The 13,316-nt window shown below is 38.0% G+C and overlaps 1 protein-coding gene across 6 annotated transcripts in view; it reads right to left on the reverse strand.

Moving 5' to 3' along the window:
* The window catches only part of Tasor2 (transcription activation suppressor family member 2), a 46,850-nt gene that overhangs the window by 11,515 nt on the left and 22,019 nt on the right, over positions 1-13,316 (reverse strand). For 4 of the 6 annotated variants that reach the window (NM_134063.3, XM_006516460.4, XM_006516461.4 and 1 more), the window contains 4 exons: positions 12,392-13,099; positions 10,749-10,985; positions 6,951-7,824; positions 4,203-4,644 (listed from right to left, as the gene is read on the reverse strand). In NM_134063.3, coding sequence (NP_598824.3) covers positions 4,203-4,644; positions 6,951-7,824; positions 10,749-10,985; positions 12,392-13,099 — 2,261 coding nt within the window. The remainder of the gene's footprint in view (positions 1-4,202; positions 4,645-6,950; positions 7,825-10,748; positions 10,986-12,391; positions 13,100-13,316) is intronic. The other 2 variants (NM_001360838.1, XM_017315335.2) reach the window with 2 other exon arrangements.

Consider the following 13,316-nt stretch of genomic DNA (forward strand, 5'->3'; position numbering starts at 1 on the left):
ACCAGTCAACTAGATCTTAAATGTGCCAGGTGTACTGAGTACCTTTAACACTTGAAAGGCACAGGCAGGCAGGTAGGCAGAGAAGATTTCTGTGAGTGGGAGGCCAGCCAGGTCTGCATAGACCTTTCTTAAACATGTACGCACACATCCTACTCCCAAATTTAAATGTCCATCTGTCATTTAAGAAGTGGAGCATTAGAAAAGTAATTTTTAAATTTGCTGTTAGTGAAAAGGTAACATTTAAAGCCAAAACTAATCTTTTCTTCAATAATTTCCAACTACACCATACAACCACTTGACATCTTGTACTTTCCCACAAGATAGTAAATAATTACTATCCCATGTACTCTGAATAACTGATAACTGATAATAACTGATGCTGTAATTAGGGTAAGGGTCCCTCCTCAATTCTTAAGTATCTTAAGTACTTAAGTATTTAAGTAACCAAAATTCTAAAACACATTATGCATCTTAGTAAAATGCTAGCTGCAACAGTCTTGATATTTTTTAAAGCTGGAGAAGATTACTTTTCACTTCACTGCCTCTTATTCTATAAAACAATAGAAAATTCATCAATATAACTTCATGTGATAAAAGGACTGAGTTAGGGGCTGGAGAGATGGCTCAGCGGTTAAGAGCACTGACTGCTCTTCCAAAGGTACTGAGTTCAAATCCCAGCAACCACATGGTGGTTCACAACCATCTGAAATGAGATCTGATGCCCTCTTCTGGGGTGTCTGAAGACAGCTACAGTGTACTTACATATAATAATTAAAGAAGAAACAAAAAGAAAGAAAGAAAGAGAGAGAGAGAGAGAGAGAGAGAGAGAGGGAGGGAGGGAGGGCGGGCGGGCTGAGTTAAACAGCATTAAATGGAACTTAGATTAATATTTGGAGTATCATGCAGACAGACTGCCATGTCTAGAGGCATATGATGGAAGTGAAGATTTCTGTTTTAAATATCATAAAAACACATTTCTGACACAACCAAAGAGATAACAACTTGAGTAATCAGGAACTATGATGTCAGTTTTAAAAGGAGAACGTGAGAGAAAAGTCTTGGTGACAAGAAACCCGAGAACTTTACTGCAATCCTCCCAATGACACTGTGCCTGCAACCAAAATTCTAAAACACACTATGCATCTTAGTGAAATACTAGCTGCAACAGTCTCTAAAATATTTATTATGTTATTACAAATATATCTAAATATACATTTAATAAACATATATTTGACTACAGGTACAACGGACTATTTCTAAAATAATACCTACTTAAAAACTGGCCAAGTATACACCTAACCACAAACAACATGCTATTGGCTTCTAGTTGTCCATTTATGGAACAAGGGACGGCTATAGATCAGTCACATGTTTTTCATATGCAGGCCTAATGCTCAAGAAAGAGCACTACCCCACCTCACTCCCAAGATTCTTAGAAGCATAAGCTCGAGCATCTGTCATCTGAAAATCTAGAACCCAGAATGCTGTTATGAAAGCCTTCTAAGTGCTGACATGAGACTTAAGCTTCATATATTGAATTAACCCAAGTGTGGGGTTTTCAGTGATGGTCAATGAGTAAAGCCTGAGCAGTATGCTAAAATCTGAACATTTCTTAGTATTTAACCAGTATATACTAAAGATTATTAAAAACTACTCATTTTAATAATCTTTTTCTCACCAAATAGTAAATTTGCTAGTAAACAGAATGTTCTATAGAAACATTTTGAGTATAATTTTACTTAACTCTTAAACTTTGAAAAATATATACTATTTTTATTCTTTAATTTCATATGCATTTTGGACATATTTAGCCCTTAGTTCTCCCCTCCCCTCTTTGAAGACAGGATCACATGTAGCTGAGACTGGCTTTGAACTCCTGATCCTACTGTCTTTACATATCAAGTGCTGGGATTACAGGCTTGTGCCATGCCTGGTTTACACTTCATTTTTATAATAATAATAATAATAATAATAATAAATTATTCCTTTTGTCATGGTTCATATATGGAAATAAGAGGATAACTTCTAACGAGTTGGTTTGCTTTCCACAGAGGGCTCTAGGATCAAAGTTAGGTTGTGGGACTTAAGATGACAAATATTTTTACCTGGTGAGCCATTGTAATTAGCCTTCTTTATATTCTATTTTATGTTTTGAAAAAAAAAAATCACTCCTAAAATTAAGGGTGGTAATTGTCTCATTAAATTATTTCTGTCAAATCAAGTCCTGGTGGCACACGCTTTTATCCCAGCACTTACATAACGGGGCAGGGGCTGGTAAATCTCCGAATTTAGGGAGAGCCTGTTCTACAGTGATTTCCTGAATAGCCAGGGCTACACAGAGTCGTGGAACCACATCACGGAAAAACTGTAAAAACAACAAAAAATGATTCTGCCTTAACAAAAAGGCACTTCATAAGAAACTAATATGAACCTACATAGTGAAATCTGCCTAAGTATTCTGTTATTCTAACATACAGTTGCTCTTAATCCAATTTTATTTATATCCTTGAAAACAGGACAAAAATTTTGAAACTAATTTTCAGAAAAAAATGTACTTATATAGAAAATATTCATCAGATGTGTATATAATTATATCCAAAGATACTGACACAGAAACAAGTAGATTGTTTGGATCTAAATCTTGGTTTTGCAACTTATAATGTACATTAGACAATTTCTTTAGCCTCAGTCTCTTGATCATAGTTTACTAAGTAAGCTAACAGCTCTTTTATTCATTCATTCACTCACTCATTTATCTATTTAATTTGTGTGTATGTGTGTATACACCAAGAGTTCGGTGGGAGAGCATCAGGTGTTCTTAACCACTGAACCATCTCTCCAGCTCAAGCTAACAGTTCTCACTTTACTTGCCTTGTTTGAAAATTAACGGAGTTTCTGTGAGTAAAGGGCTTGGAACACTCCCCAATGTGAAAACAAGTTCTGTAGGTGCCGTTCAAGCTCTGTCATTCTACACTAAACCTGGGTCATGAGCTTTAGAAAATTTCTGTTACCACTTTCTTACTTATGATAGATAAAATGTGGATTATTTGGCCTGGCTGAAGGAGAAGGAGTAAAACAAAGTATGCTTTCCATACTTAGAAAATAATTACCCCTAGCTGGGCGTGGTGGCTCACGCCTTTAATCCCAGCACTTGTGAGGCAGAGGCAGGCGATTTTCTGAGTTTGAGGCCAGCCTGGTCTACAAAGTGAGTTCCAGGACAGCCAGGGCTACACAGAGAAACCCTGTCTCAAAAAAACCAAAAAAAAAAAAAAAAAAAAAAAAATTACCCACAAATGACTTTTCTTTAAAGGTGTGGTATGGTAGAACTCAATTATCTGCTTTCCAAACCAATTCAAACATAGTCCATTTTAGTCTGCTTTATCAAAGTCTACCAAAGCACTACTAATATTACTAACATTTGATCCGTGATATCTAAGTTATCTGTGTGTGTTCCTGTGGTGCATGTGTGTAAGTCCGAGGTCAATTTTAGTTGCTGTTCTTCAGGTTTTATTCACCTTGTATTTTCTCTCCCTGGCTTGGAGCCCACTGAATATGCCAGGGTCAGTAAGCCCCAGGGATTAATCTGTCTGTACCCCTGCCTATTCACCTAGTGCTGTGGTTATAGATTCACAGTACCATGCCTGGGACATGGGTGATTTGAACTCAGATTTGAACTCAGGTCCATATATTTACAAAACAAGCAATTTATCTACTAAACTATCCCTAGTTAGTCACTTCTCTTAAAACAATTTCAGAGTAAGTACTTTGCCCCAATACTACTACTAATAAGTGACTCACGCCTTAATGGGTTCCTACATATTGGATTCCTTTTTCTTAATTAAGATGGTAGATAAAACCTAGCTGTGAGCCGGGCGTGGTGGAAGCCTTTAATCCTAGCACTCGGGAGGCAGAGGCAGGTGGATTTCTGAGTTCTAGGCCCCCCTGGTCTACATACAAAGCGAGTTCCAGGACAGCCAGGGCTATACAGAGAAACCCTGTCTCGAAAAAACAAACAAAAACAACAACAAAAAACCTAGCTGTGGACAATGAGAGAACACTTTATAAAGACTAAGTTTGGTGAATTAAAATACTTAGTTGGAAGACCCATTTTTTTCCCTGAAATAATATCTTGAACACATTTACATATAAAATGAAAATTCATCAAAAAAATTAATACCAGCATTTAAAATATAGCATCTCACCTCAGTATTACAAGAATAGATGAAATTCTGGTTTCCTGAAGTATCCAGGTGACACTCCCCTGTAAATACTTCTTTCTGGTCATTCTGTACACAGAGTTCCAAGTCTCTGGTAGTTGGTGGATTAATAAAAGGAAGCACGCGGTTAGGTCCAGGAAAGGTCATATTGGTGGCATGACCAATGTGTGTTTCCTTAGTCTCCAACAGAGGGTCTACAGACCCTTCAACAGAGGGTCTTTCCACATTGGAAAAGGCCTCAATTTCACTGTGATCCAAAGATTCTAAAGACCTATTTATGCATACATATTTTGCTGGGTTTTTGTGTTCTACTACCTTTCGAGGTGACCCGATGACTTTGTTGTTTTTGCTGTAGAACAGAGCTACCCATATATGAAGTAAAAGCTTCACATCGTCCACATTTTCAGGCAAATCAGTGTTCCAGGGTCTAAGATGTTAAAGAAAATGCAAAAAATAATGCTACTTTTAGCTAACTACCATAAACAAGTTCCTTTATCAATAATTTTTGTGCTCATTTTTACATTCAAAATTACAAATATGAAATATAAGAGTTAATTTAACAAATAATTATGAAATATAACCCATTCACTTTAAAGAGAAGAAAACCAAGGATCAAGAACATTAAGTGACTTATTTCAAATCACAAAATTTATATGGAAGAACAGCTGAGTCTCTTGACTCTAAGTCTAGCATTTGTCTTTCATACCACCCAAACACAGTCTGGAAACAGTCTTTCTATTATGGTACTAATAGTTATAGCAACTCTCCAGATTCTTATCACTTTAGTTTGGCTGACAATGGCTAGTTCACTTAGTTGTCATTTGTGTCTCATAAAATAGTTGGAAAAGTATAATGATTACAATATTCTTTGGGCAATGTAGTAAAAACTACATTATTTTCAGATTTTAGTTCTAAATAGTGTTGTGAAACTACAAGGAAAGATCAAAACATTTCTGGCCTTAGGCAAAAGACAGCAGAAGGCTGAAGTAGGCTGAACTGGAGTTAAGAGAACTGCATAGTTACGCTACAGTTATACAGGATTCAGTCTAATTAGGAAGTCAACTACCTGTGTGAAACCATGAGAAGAGAGAAATCTGGTAATGTGGAATGCCATTTAGTTAATATAAAATGATTCACAAATGCTGAATGACATTCCATAGTGTTAATTCTTCTTGCTAATAATGGCTATAATTTATTATGGTGGGCAAGTCATTGCAAAAGCCTAGTAATATATTAATAACCCTCAGGACATAGCTTCCATTAAGCCCATACTCCAAAACCACCATCTAGGGGCTGGTGAGATGGCTCAGAGGTTAAGAGCACTGACTGCTCTTCCAAAGGTCCTGAGTTCAAATCTCAGCAACCACATGGTGGCTCACAAACATCTGTAATGAGATCTGACTGCCTCTTCTGGAATGTCTGAAGACAGCTACAGTGTACTTACAAATAAAAATAATACAAAAAAAAACAAAAACAATTGAACAATTAAAAAAAAAGAAAAAAACCTACTATCCAGACCACCACTGACATCATGAAACTTGTGATAGAGACCCCAGAATGAACCAGAACCTGCAGCTCAATGAGATTTCTAAGTGAGCTGTATGTACAATGAACTGAGAATCACTACCTAGAAGCACATACTTATTCCAGGTCACAAAAGGAAGTAACTAAGAAAGCCATTTTAATTTAAGCTCCAGAAAACTGTAGTGCTAGAGACAAAGTTTGGAGCTGAGATGAAAGGATGGACCATGTAGAGACTGCCATATCCAGGGATCCACCCCATAATCAGCATCCAAACGCTGACACCATTGCATACACTAGCAAGATTTTATCGAAAGGACCCAGATATAGCTGTCTCTTGTGAGACTATGCCGGGGCCTAGCAAACAGAAGTGGATGCTCACAATCAGCTAATGGATGGATCACAGGGCTCCCAATGGAGGAGCTAGAGAAAGTACCCAAGGAGCTAAAGGGATCTGCAACCCTATCGGTGGAACAACATTATGAACTAACCAGTGCCCCGGAGCTCTTGACTCTAGCTGCATATGTATCAAAAGATGGCCTAGTCGGCCATCACTGGAAAGAGAGGCCCATTGGACACGCAAACTTTATATGCCCCAGAACAGGGGAACGCCAGGGCCAAAAAGGGGGGGTGGGCGGGTAGGGGAGTGGGGGTGGGTGGGTATGGGGGACTTTTGGTATAGCATTGGAAATGTAAATGAGCTAAATACCTAATAAAAAATGAAAAAAAAAGAAAAGAAAACTGTAGTGCTAATAAATCTATTATTGTTGCCATGACTCCATCCTCTTTTTTGTTTTGCTTTGTTTTTTTATGGCAGGGTTTCTCTTGTTGCCCTGACTGTTCTTGAACTTCCTCTGTAGATGAAGCTGTTTTTAAACTTAAAAAGATCCACTGGCCTCTGCCCCCAAGGTGCTGGGATTACTGATGTGTGCTACCATCACCTTCTTAGGGAAGACTTATAGAATCTTTCATTTAAAAATAATTCACTATTTGATTAACAAACATTGTAAATGAAAATCCATTTACAAGATTAAATTTAAAGTTCTTCATGTGGTGGTCATCAACAGTGGCAAAACCTGAAATTGTCAACTCTCAGTAAAGACACTTGACATTATATTATGGCTTTATAATATTTTATCCTTCCCCAAAGTTAGCCATTAGTCTTACATCTTATTACAGATGTCAACAAAAACCTGTATCCCACATACTTACCCATGTAATGCTCTCAAAACAGTTTTCTCCAATGGGTTGCTGGTGTATTTGCTATCTAAGCTGAATACATATTCTCCTTCACATTTGAAAGTAATTTTAAAGGAGCCATCACATTTAAGAACAGTATGAGAGCAAAAAAACTCTTTAAGGGTGGAGGATACAAACAGACTTTTGTGCTTCATCAATGAATCTTCAGAATGCTTTTGTAGAGGGGAGGTGTTCTGTAGATGCCGAAATGGCATGACCTTTCCTACAGGTGTTCCAGCTTCAGGGCCCTTTATCCCATTCTTTACAAAAGCAGGGCTTGGTAGCTTTCTCTGATGCAGATGTTTCTGTGACTGCTCAGCAAGGAGCAGGGCATAGGAATGCTCCACAACAACAGAGTTCTGACTTGCATCTGACAATTCCCGGGCTTCTGAATGGGGTGCTGGCTGGGCAATAGGAAGAGGCTGAGCACAAGGTACCAAGTTTTCTTCTTGGCTACGCGTTAAATCTGACTCTGAACTAATCTTCTCATCAGAGTATGGTTTAGGCAGTAGTACAGCTTTTTGACTTTTAACTCCCTTATGATATTCATGGTCAGAGGCACCAAGCAATGGATTTTCTTTAGTGAGTAAGACATTGTTTCGTGGCAAATCAGAGACGCAGGGAAGGTTCCTGGGCTTACAAGATGGTATAGAAGCAGCAGCAGAACTTAATGCCAGATCAGCTAACATATTTAGGGCCTGGGAGTCACAGCTGATAACTGAGTTTTCAGGAGGACCTTTAGGAATCATTGAAATACTTTCTTGTTGAGATGTACTTAGGTTAAGTCCATCTTTTTGGCCATCTGATGAAATTTCTGATTGAAGATGTAAAGCAATTTCTTTTTCGGCTTCAGAATAAAACATAAAAGGACAGATGTAATGTTTGTTCTTCTTAGAATAACCTGCATATTCCTATATCTTAAGTGAAAATTAATAGTCAATTCAACAGATTTACGGAAAGATGGAAAAACAAAATACCAGAGTGTCCTCAATGTGCTTACAAATAGTTAAAGTGTAATTTAGAAATTTGAAATATAGTTTGCTAGCACAATTTCTCAGAAACCACTTGCCAAAAACCGAGTTCAAAATAGAGATGTTTAGCTTTATGATAGGTATAAAACATTACAAAAGTGGTGAGTAGTCTTCATTAATTTTACATTTAAAACTTTACTATTAGCAATCAAGGCATTATTAACTGCAAAAGAGGCAATTTCCTAATAGTTTTCTTTCTGGATGTAGAGAAAAGCCAAATGAAGTCTTTATCCTCAATCACAGGAGATGTGAAATGAATCAACAACCTGCCTACAAAAGGGCAGTTTATACATTTAATTAAGTATTGCATTTAAGGAGAGAAAAACCTCTGGCCTACCATGTAGCATTTGGAATGAGAAGAGTGTTGGAGGAAAAATTTATCAAACACAGCTTAGCTGTTTAAAATTTAAAAACACAAAACAAAACAAAAAAACCAGCCGGGCGGTGGTGGTACACGCCTTTAATCCCAGCATTTGGGAGGCAGAGGCAGGTGGATTTCTGAGTTCGAGGCCAGCCTGGTCTACAAAGTGAGTTCCAGGACAGCCAGGAATATACAGAGAAACCCTTTCTCGAAAAACAAAAACAAAAAAACAACAACAAAAAAACCTAAGAGTGCTAGGGCAGAAAGGGGGCCAAAGCAGAGAACTTTCCTGATGGCTCTCTAGATACATTGGAAACATTAAATTTATTTTATGACCTAATGTACTTAACTGACACTGATTTTGGTCTACTTCTGTTAACATTATAGTTTCTATATACTCATCCATTTCTTATATAGAGTATCACCTATAAGTTATGGCCAGTATGATAATGACTACTGATGATAAGAATAGTATAAGAATGTATTATTTAAAACAATTATTGACTTGTTACATAGTCTCAATCAATTAAAAATATAACAATGGCTGGGTGGTGGTGACCCACACCTTAAGTCCTAGCACTTGGGAGGCAGAGGCAGGTGGATTTCTGAGTTCGAGGCCAGCCTGATCTACAGAGTGAATTCCAGGACAGCCAGGGCTACACAGAGAAATCCTGTCTCAAAATAAATACATACATACATACATACATAAGTGTGTGTGTGTGTGTGTATATATATATATATACACATACATACACACACACACATACACACACATATATGTATAAAACAATGGGGGTGAGAAAAATGGTTCAAATGTTAAGAGCATTGTCTACTCTTCCTAGAAAACATGGATTCAAATCTAAGCACCTACATAGCAGTTTACAACTGTATATAACGTCAGTACCAGGAGATGGATGTGATGCCCTTTTCTGTCTTCACTGAGTACCAGACATGTATGTGAGACACAGTTACATACGTTGGCAAAACACTTACACACATAAATTTAAAAGTGCAACAATAATAATCTGTATTAAGACAAAGATAATAATACTGCCAAGTAATAATTCAGGAAATAAAAAACTGTATCACAAACTTTTAAAAGGATAGAAAATGAAGGGAAAAAAACAAAAAACAAAACAAAAAAACCACCAAACAAACCTGACTTGAGCATTTATTTTATTCAGACAGTGAAAAGTTAAAATACTATAGATCAGCCCAGTCCTGTTTCAGCTGGCTTTTATTTTTTTGTAGCAAGAGGGAGGAAAGGAGGGAGGGGAGGGAAGGAGGAAGGGAGGGAGGGAGGGTGGGTCCAAGAAGTCCCTTTTATAGTGGGCCAGGCCTACATTGCTGTTGCCAGGTAACTGTAGGGAGAACCAATTTTTTTTTGTTTTGTTTTGTTTTTCGAGACAGGGTTTCTCTGTGTAGCCCTGGCTGTCCTGGCACTCACTTTGTAGACCAGGCTGGCCTCGAACTCAGAAATCCGCCTGCCTCTGCCTCCCGAGTACTAATTTCTAGCAGATGGAAATATAGGAATAATACACTCAGCTTTTAGCTTATGTACATAAGTTTATCAAAAGTAAAATACCTTAAAATTCCATCTTTTTTTTTTTTCTTTTTTTCTTTTTTTTCTTTTTTTTTTCGAGACAGGGTTTCTCTGTGTAGCCCTGGCTGTCCTGGCACTCACTCTGTAGACCAGGCTGGCCTGGAACTCAGAAATCCGCCTGTCTCTGCCTCCCGAGTGCTGGGATTAAAGGCGTGCGCCACCACGCCTGGCAAAATTCCATCTTTTAAAGAAATAGTTTTGATTACTACTTATATTTATTTTCAGACACCCTTATAGCCTTTTGTAACTGATTATAAAACACTAACAGATACTTGCAAGCATATTTAGTCATAAATATGGATGTTTATACTTTATAAAATTCATGTTTAAAATTAAAGTAAAGGCTACTGTCTGAATCTTAGTTTTCTAAATTAAAGAGTATTTTGCTCAAACCTGTCAACAATCTAGTGGTGCAAAAGAGCAGCAATTTAACTTTAAGTTATCTTACTTTTCTTTTAAGTAAATAGTACAACTAAGAAACAGGGATAGGGATAGCTCAGTGGTTCAAAGCACGTGCTGCCCTGGCAGAGAATCAGTTTCTAGCACCCACATGATGGCTCACACATATGGCTAATTCTAGTTCTAGGGGACCAGACCCCTTCTTCTGGCCCTCACAAGCAATACACACACATGGTGCATAGACATACATGCAAATAAAACACTTATATGCATAAATCTAAAACTTATAAGAAAAAAGAAACCAAATTATTTGCAATGTGGACTGAAGTTATTGGGGTATTTCAACTGCTATTATATATTCCAAGAGGGTTTCTTACCAGGTTGGAGCTGCTTTCTGGTATTCCGACGGCCTCTTGCTACATTTACCTTCCGTTTTTGTGGAGACTTTTTCATGGGTGGCTTAGGCTGTGAGGCAATTCTACCTGGAGACTTCTCTTGTTTCTTTGCCCTTTTAGTATTTGTAGGCACTGGAGCATCTTTAGATACAGACGCTTCTTGTTTTTTTCTCTCTAGTCTGGTTTTCTGTACAATTTGTGCCGCCAGCACTTCTGCACCTTATGCAGAAAAGACAGTTTTAAGTGCGTGTGTGTAGAGTGACCCAGAAACTTATCAGCATAACCCTTCCCTTTATTTTCTTTGAGGAAGGTCTTAATAATAGGAAATAAATTAGAGAGTTCTGGGATACCATTAAAAGATTTCAAAAATAAAGTACAAGGCAGAGAAATGACTAGTGGTTAAATCACAGGGTCCAATTTAACACTCAGATCTTGGTCAGTAGTATATTCTACACGCTTTTTTCAGGCATTAACATTCCCTTAAAAACAAAAAACCAACCAAAGATTGGCAAACATTTTCCGTCAAGGACCAGAAAGTGTACTTCTGGCCATATAATCTCTGCCTTAAGTTTTCCAAGTCTTAGAGTGCCAGAGTCAGAGATGACAGATGTATGTATGAGTGGGAACCTTAGGCACATAGTGTGTTGGTTGACCCCTTTGCTTAGGAGCTCTCATAAAAAATACTATAGTTCCCTAGTTTTGGAGAAAATATAGTAAACATAACTTGAGATGATACCATATAAGTTATATAATTGGCTCTGCGGACTGAAGTGTATCTGTTTGTTACTAAGTGGTGAAGACGGAGACTTGGCACACCAGTATTGGATTCCCAGCATCTGGGTAACAGGTAGTTCTAAGTGTCCAGAGTCTGATGTCATCTTCTGGTTTCTGTGGGCACTACCCCCAATTAAATTTAAAACTTCAAATAACTTTGAAAAATGATTTTCAATTTTAAGGGGTACCAAAACCACACATGAAGTTCTGTTTGTTTCTAGGCCACAACATTTTAGCAGTTTATAAAATGCGAGTGATCCTTTAAAAACCGCTAACACAAGCTGGGTGTGATGGCATGCGCTTTTAATCCCAGCGTGCAGGAGGCAGCCTGTGTTTGAGGCCAGCCTGGTCTACAAAGAGAGTTCCAAGACAGCCAAATCCTGTCTAAAAAGACAAAAAGCAACAAAAACCAAAACCAAGCCAAACAAAAACCCAGTAACACAAAGGACTAGAAAGTGGGTTCTGGACCATTTCAAGGTGCTTAGGCTGCTGGTTACAAATGAATGCTGCCAGTGGCATGTCTGTTTTTAGAAGATCCCCTTTCTCCTACCACCTGCCAGAACAAATCAGTCACCTTTCTAATATGTGAGAATCATCTTTACTAGAGAAATGTTAACTTCCAATAGGCAAGCCTTTAAAATTTTTCTTCCTTTCCACCCCCCCTTTGGTTTCCAGCTTTTATCTAGATCACACTGGCTTACTAGTTTTCATATACATACAAATTACTGGGGGGAGGGGGGGATGGCATTTCTAACCAACTTGTAACCCACTGCTAAGTTCTAGTTCACATGGATAGTCAATAGGGTTTGTGGTAAAGTTGTAATGTTAATAATCACATACATCATTCTTACCTCTTTTCCTCTTCTGAGGAAACTGCCCTTTAACTAGCTTTAGAGTTGGGTTACACGACCTGTTGTCAGTTCTGGGTACAGTTCTTTTAGAAGTCGGGCGGCCCAGGCTCACCCGCTTACTTGGCAGTGTAACAGCTGTCGTGCTAGCCTTCCTCTTCGGCTGAACTCTCTGATTGGAAGAGGGAGTCACAGCTTTCTTCTTCACTTTCAACTTTCTCCCAGACTTTTCTGCTGTTTCCGTTTTTCTTATTTCCATCTCTGAGTCAAGAAATTCAGGATCTGGTGTCATAACTAAAGAAAATCCAGCATCACAAACCCCGTCTGCAATGCAAGGGAACTGCGGATGCTCTGCCAACAAGTCCAAAGCAGCAGACAGATCCAGAGTATAACCAGCAGGGTCTGAAAAATAACACTTCAGGTGAGTCAAGGACTCTGAAGGGCACGTTTCAAGCGGGGGAGGCAAGTCAAAAGCATGGGACAGTTTCCCAGTGGATGCAGTATCTTCCACTCCATCTTGAGGAGGGGCCATCAAAGAAAGGCTTTTGTCCACTTTGTAGAGCTCTTGGAAACTATGCTTCACTAAGATGTTTGGAGGGATTCCTTCTTCAGAAAGTGATTTCTTTGCTTCTAAAAGTGCATAACTAAGGGCAGGTAAAATAGGTATCACTTTCAAAGAGATGCCATCTTCAACTTTCAAGTCCTTTGCTCCTAAAATACACACACACACACATTAAAAATGCAATAGTATTTCAAGACAGATAAGGGAAAAAAGCTATAGATTTCAAATTTATCACCAGTTTAAATATGCTACATTATTGAAAATGAAAACATAAAGAGCAACTAGTAAGTTTTATGTATTTATTTAACGCGTATCTCCATGTATTTATATCACACAAACACATACACACATCAAAAAATGATTTGA

This window comes from Mus musculus, chromosome 13 (genome assembly GCF_000001635.26).
Source record: "Mus musculus strain C57BL/6J chromosome 13, GRCm38.p6 C57BL/6J".
In the NCBI taxonomy this organism is placed as follows: Eukaryota; Metazoa; Chordata; class Mammalia; order Rodentia; family Muridae; genus Mus; species Mus musculus.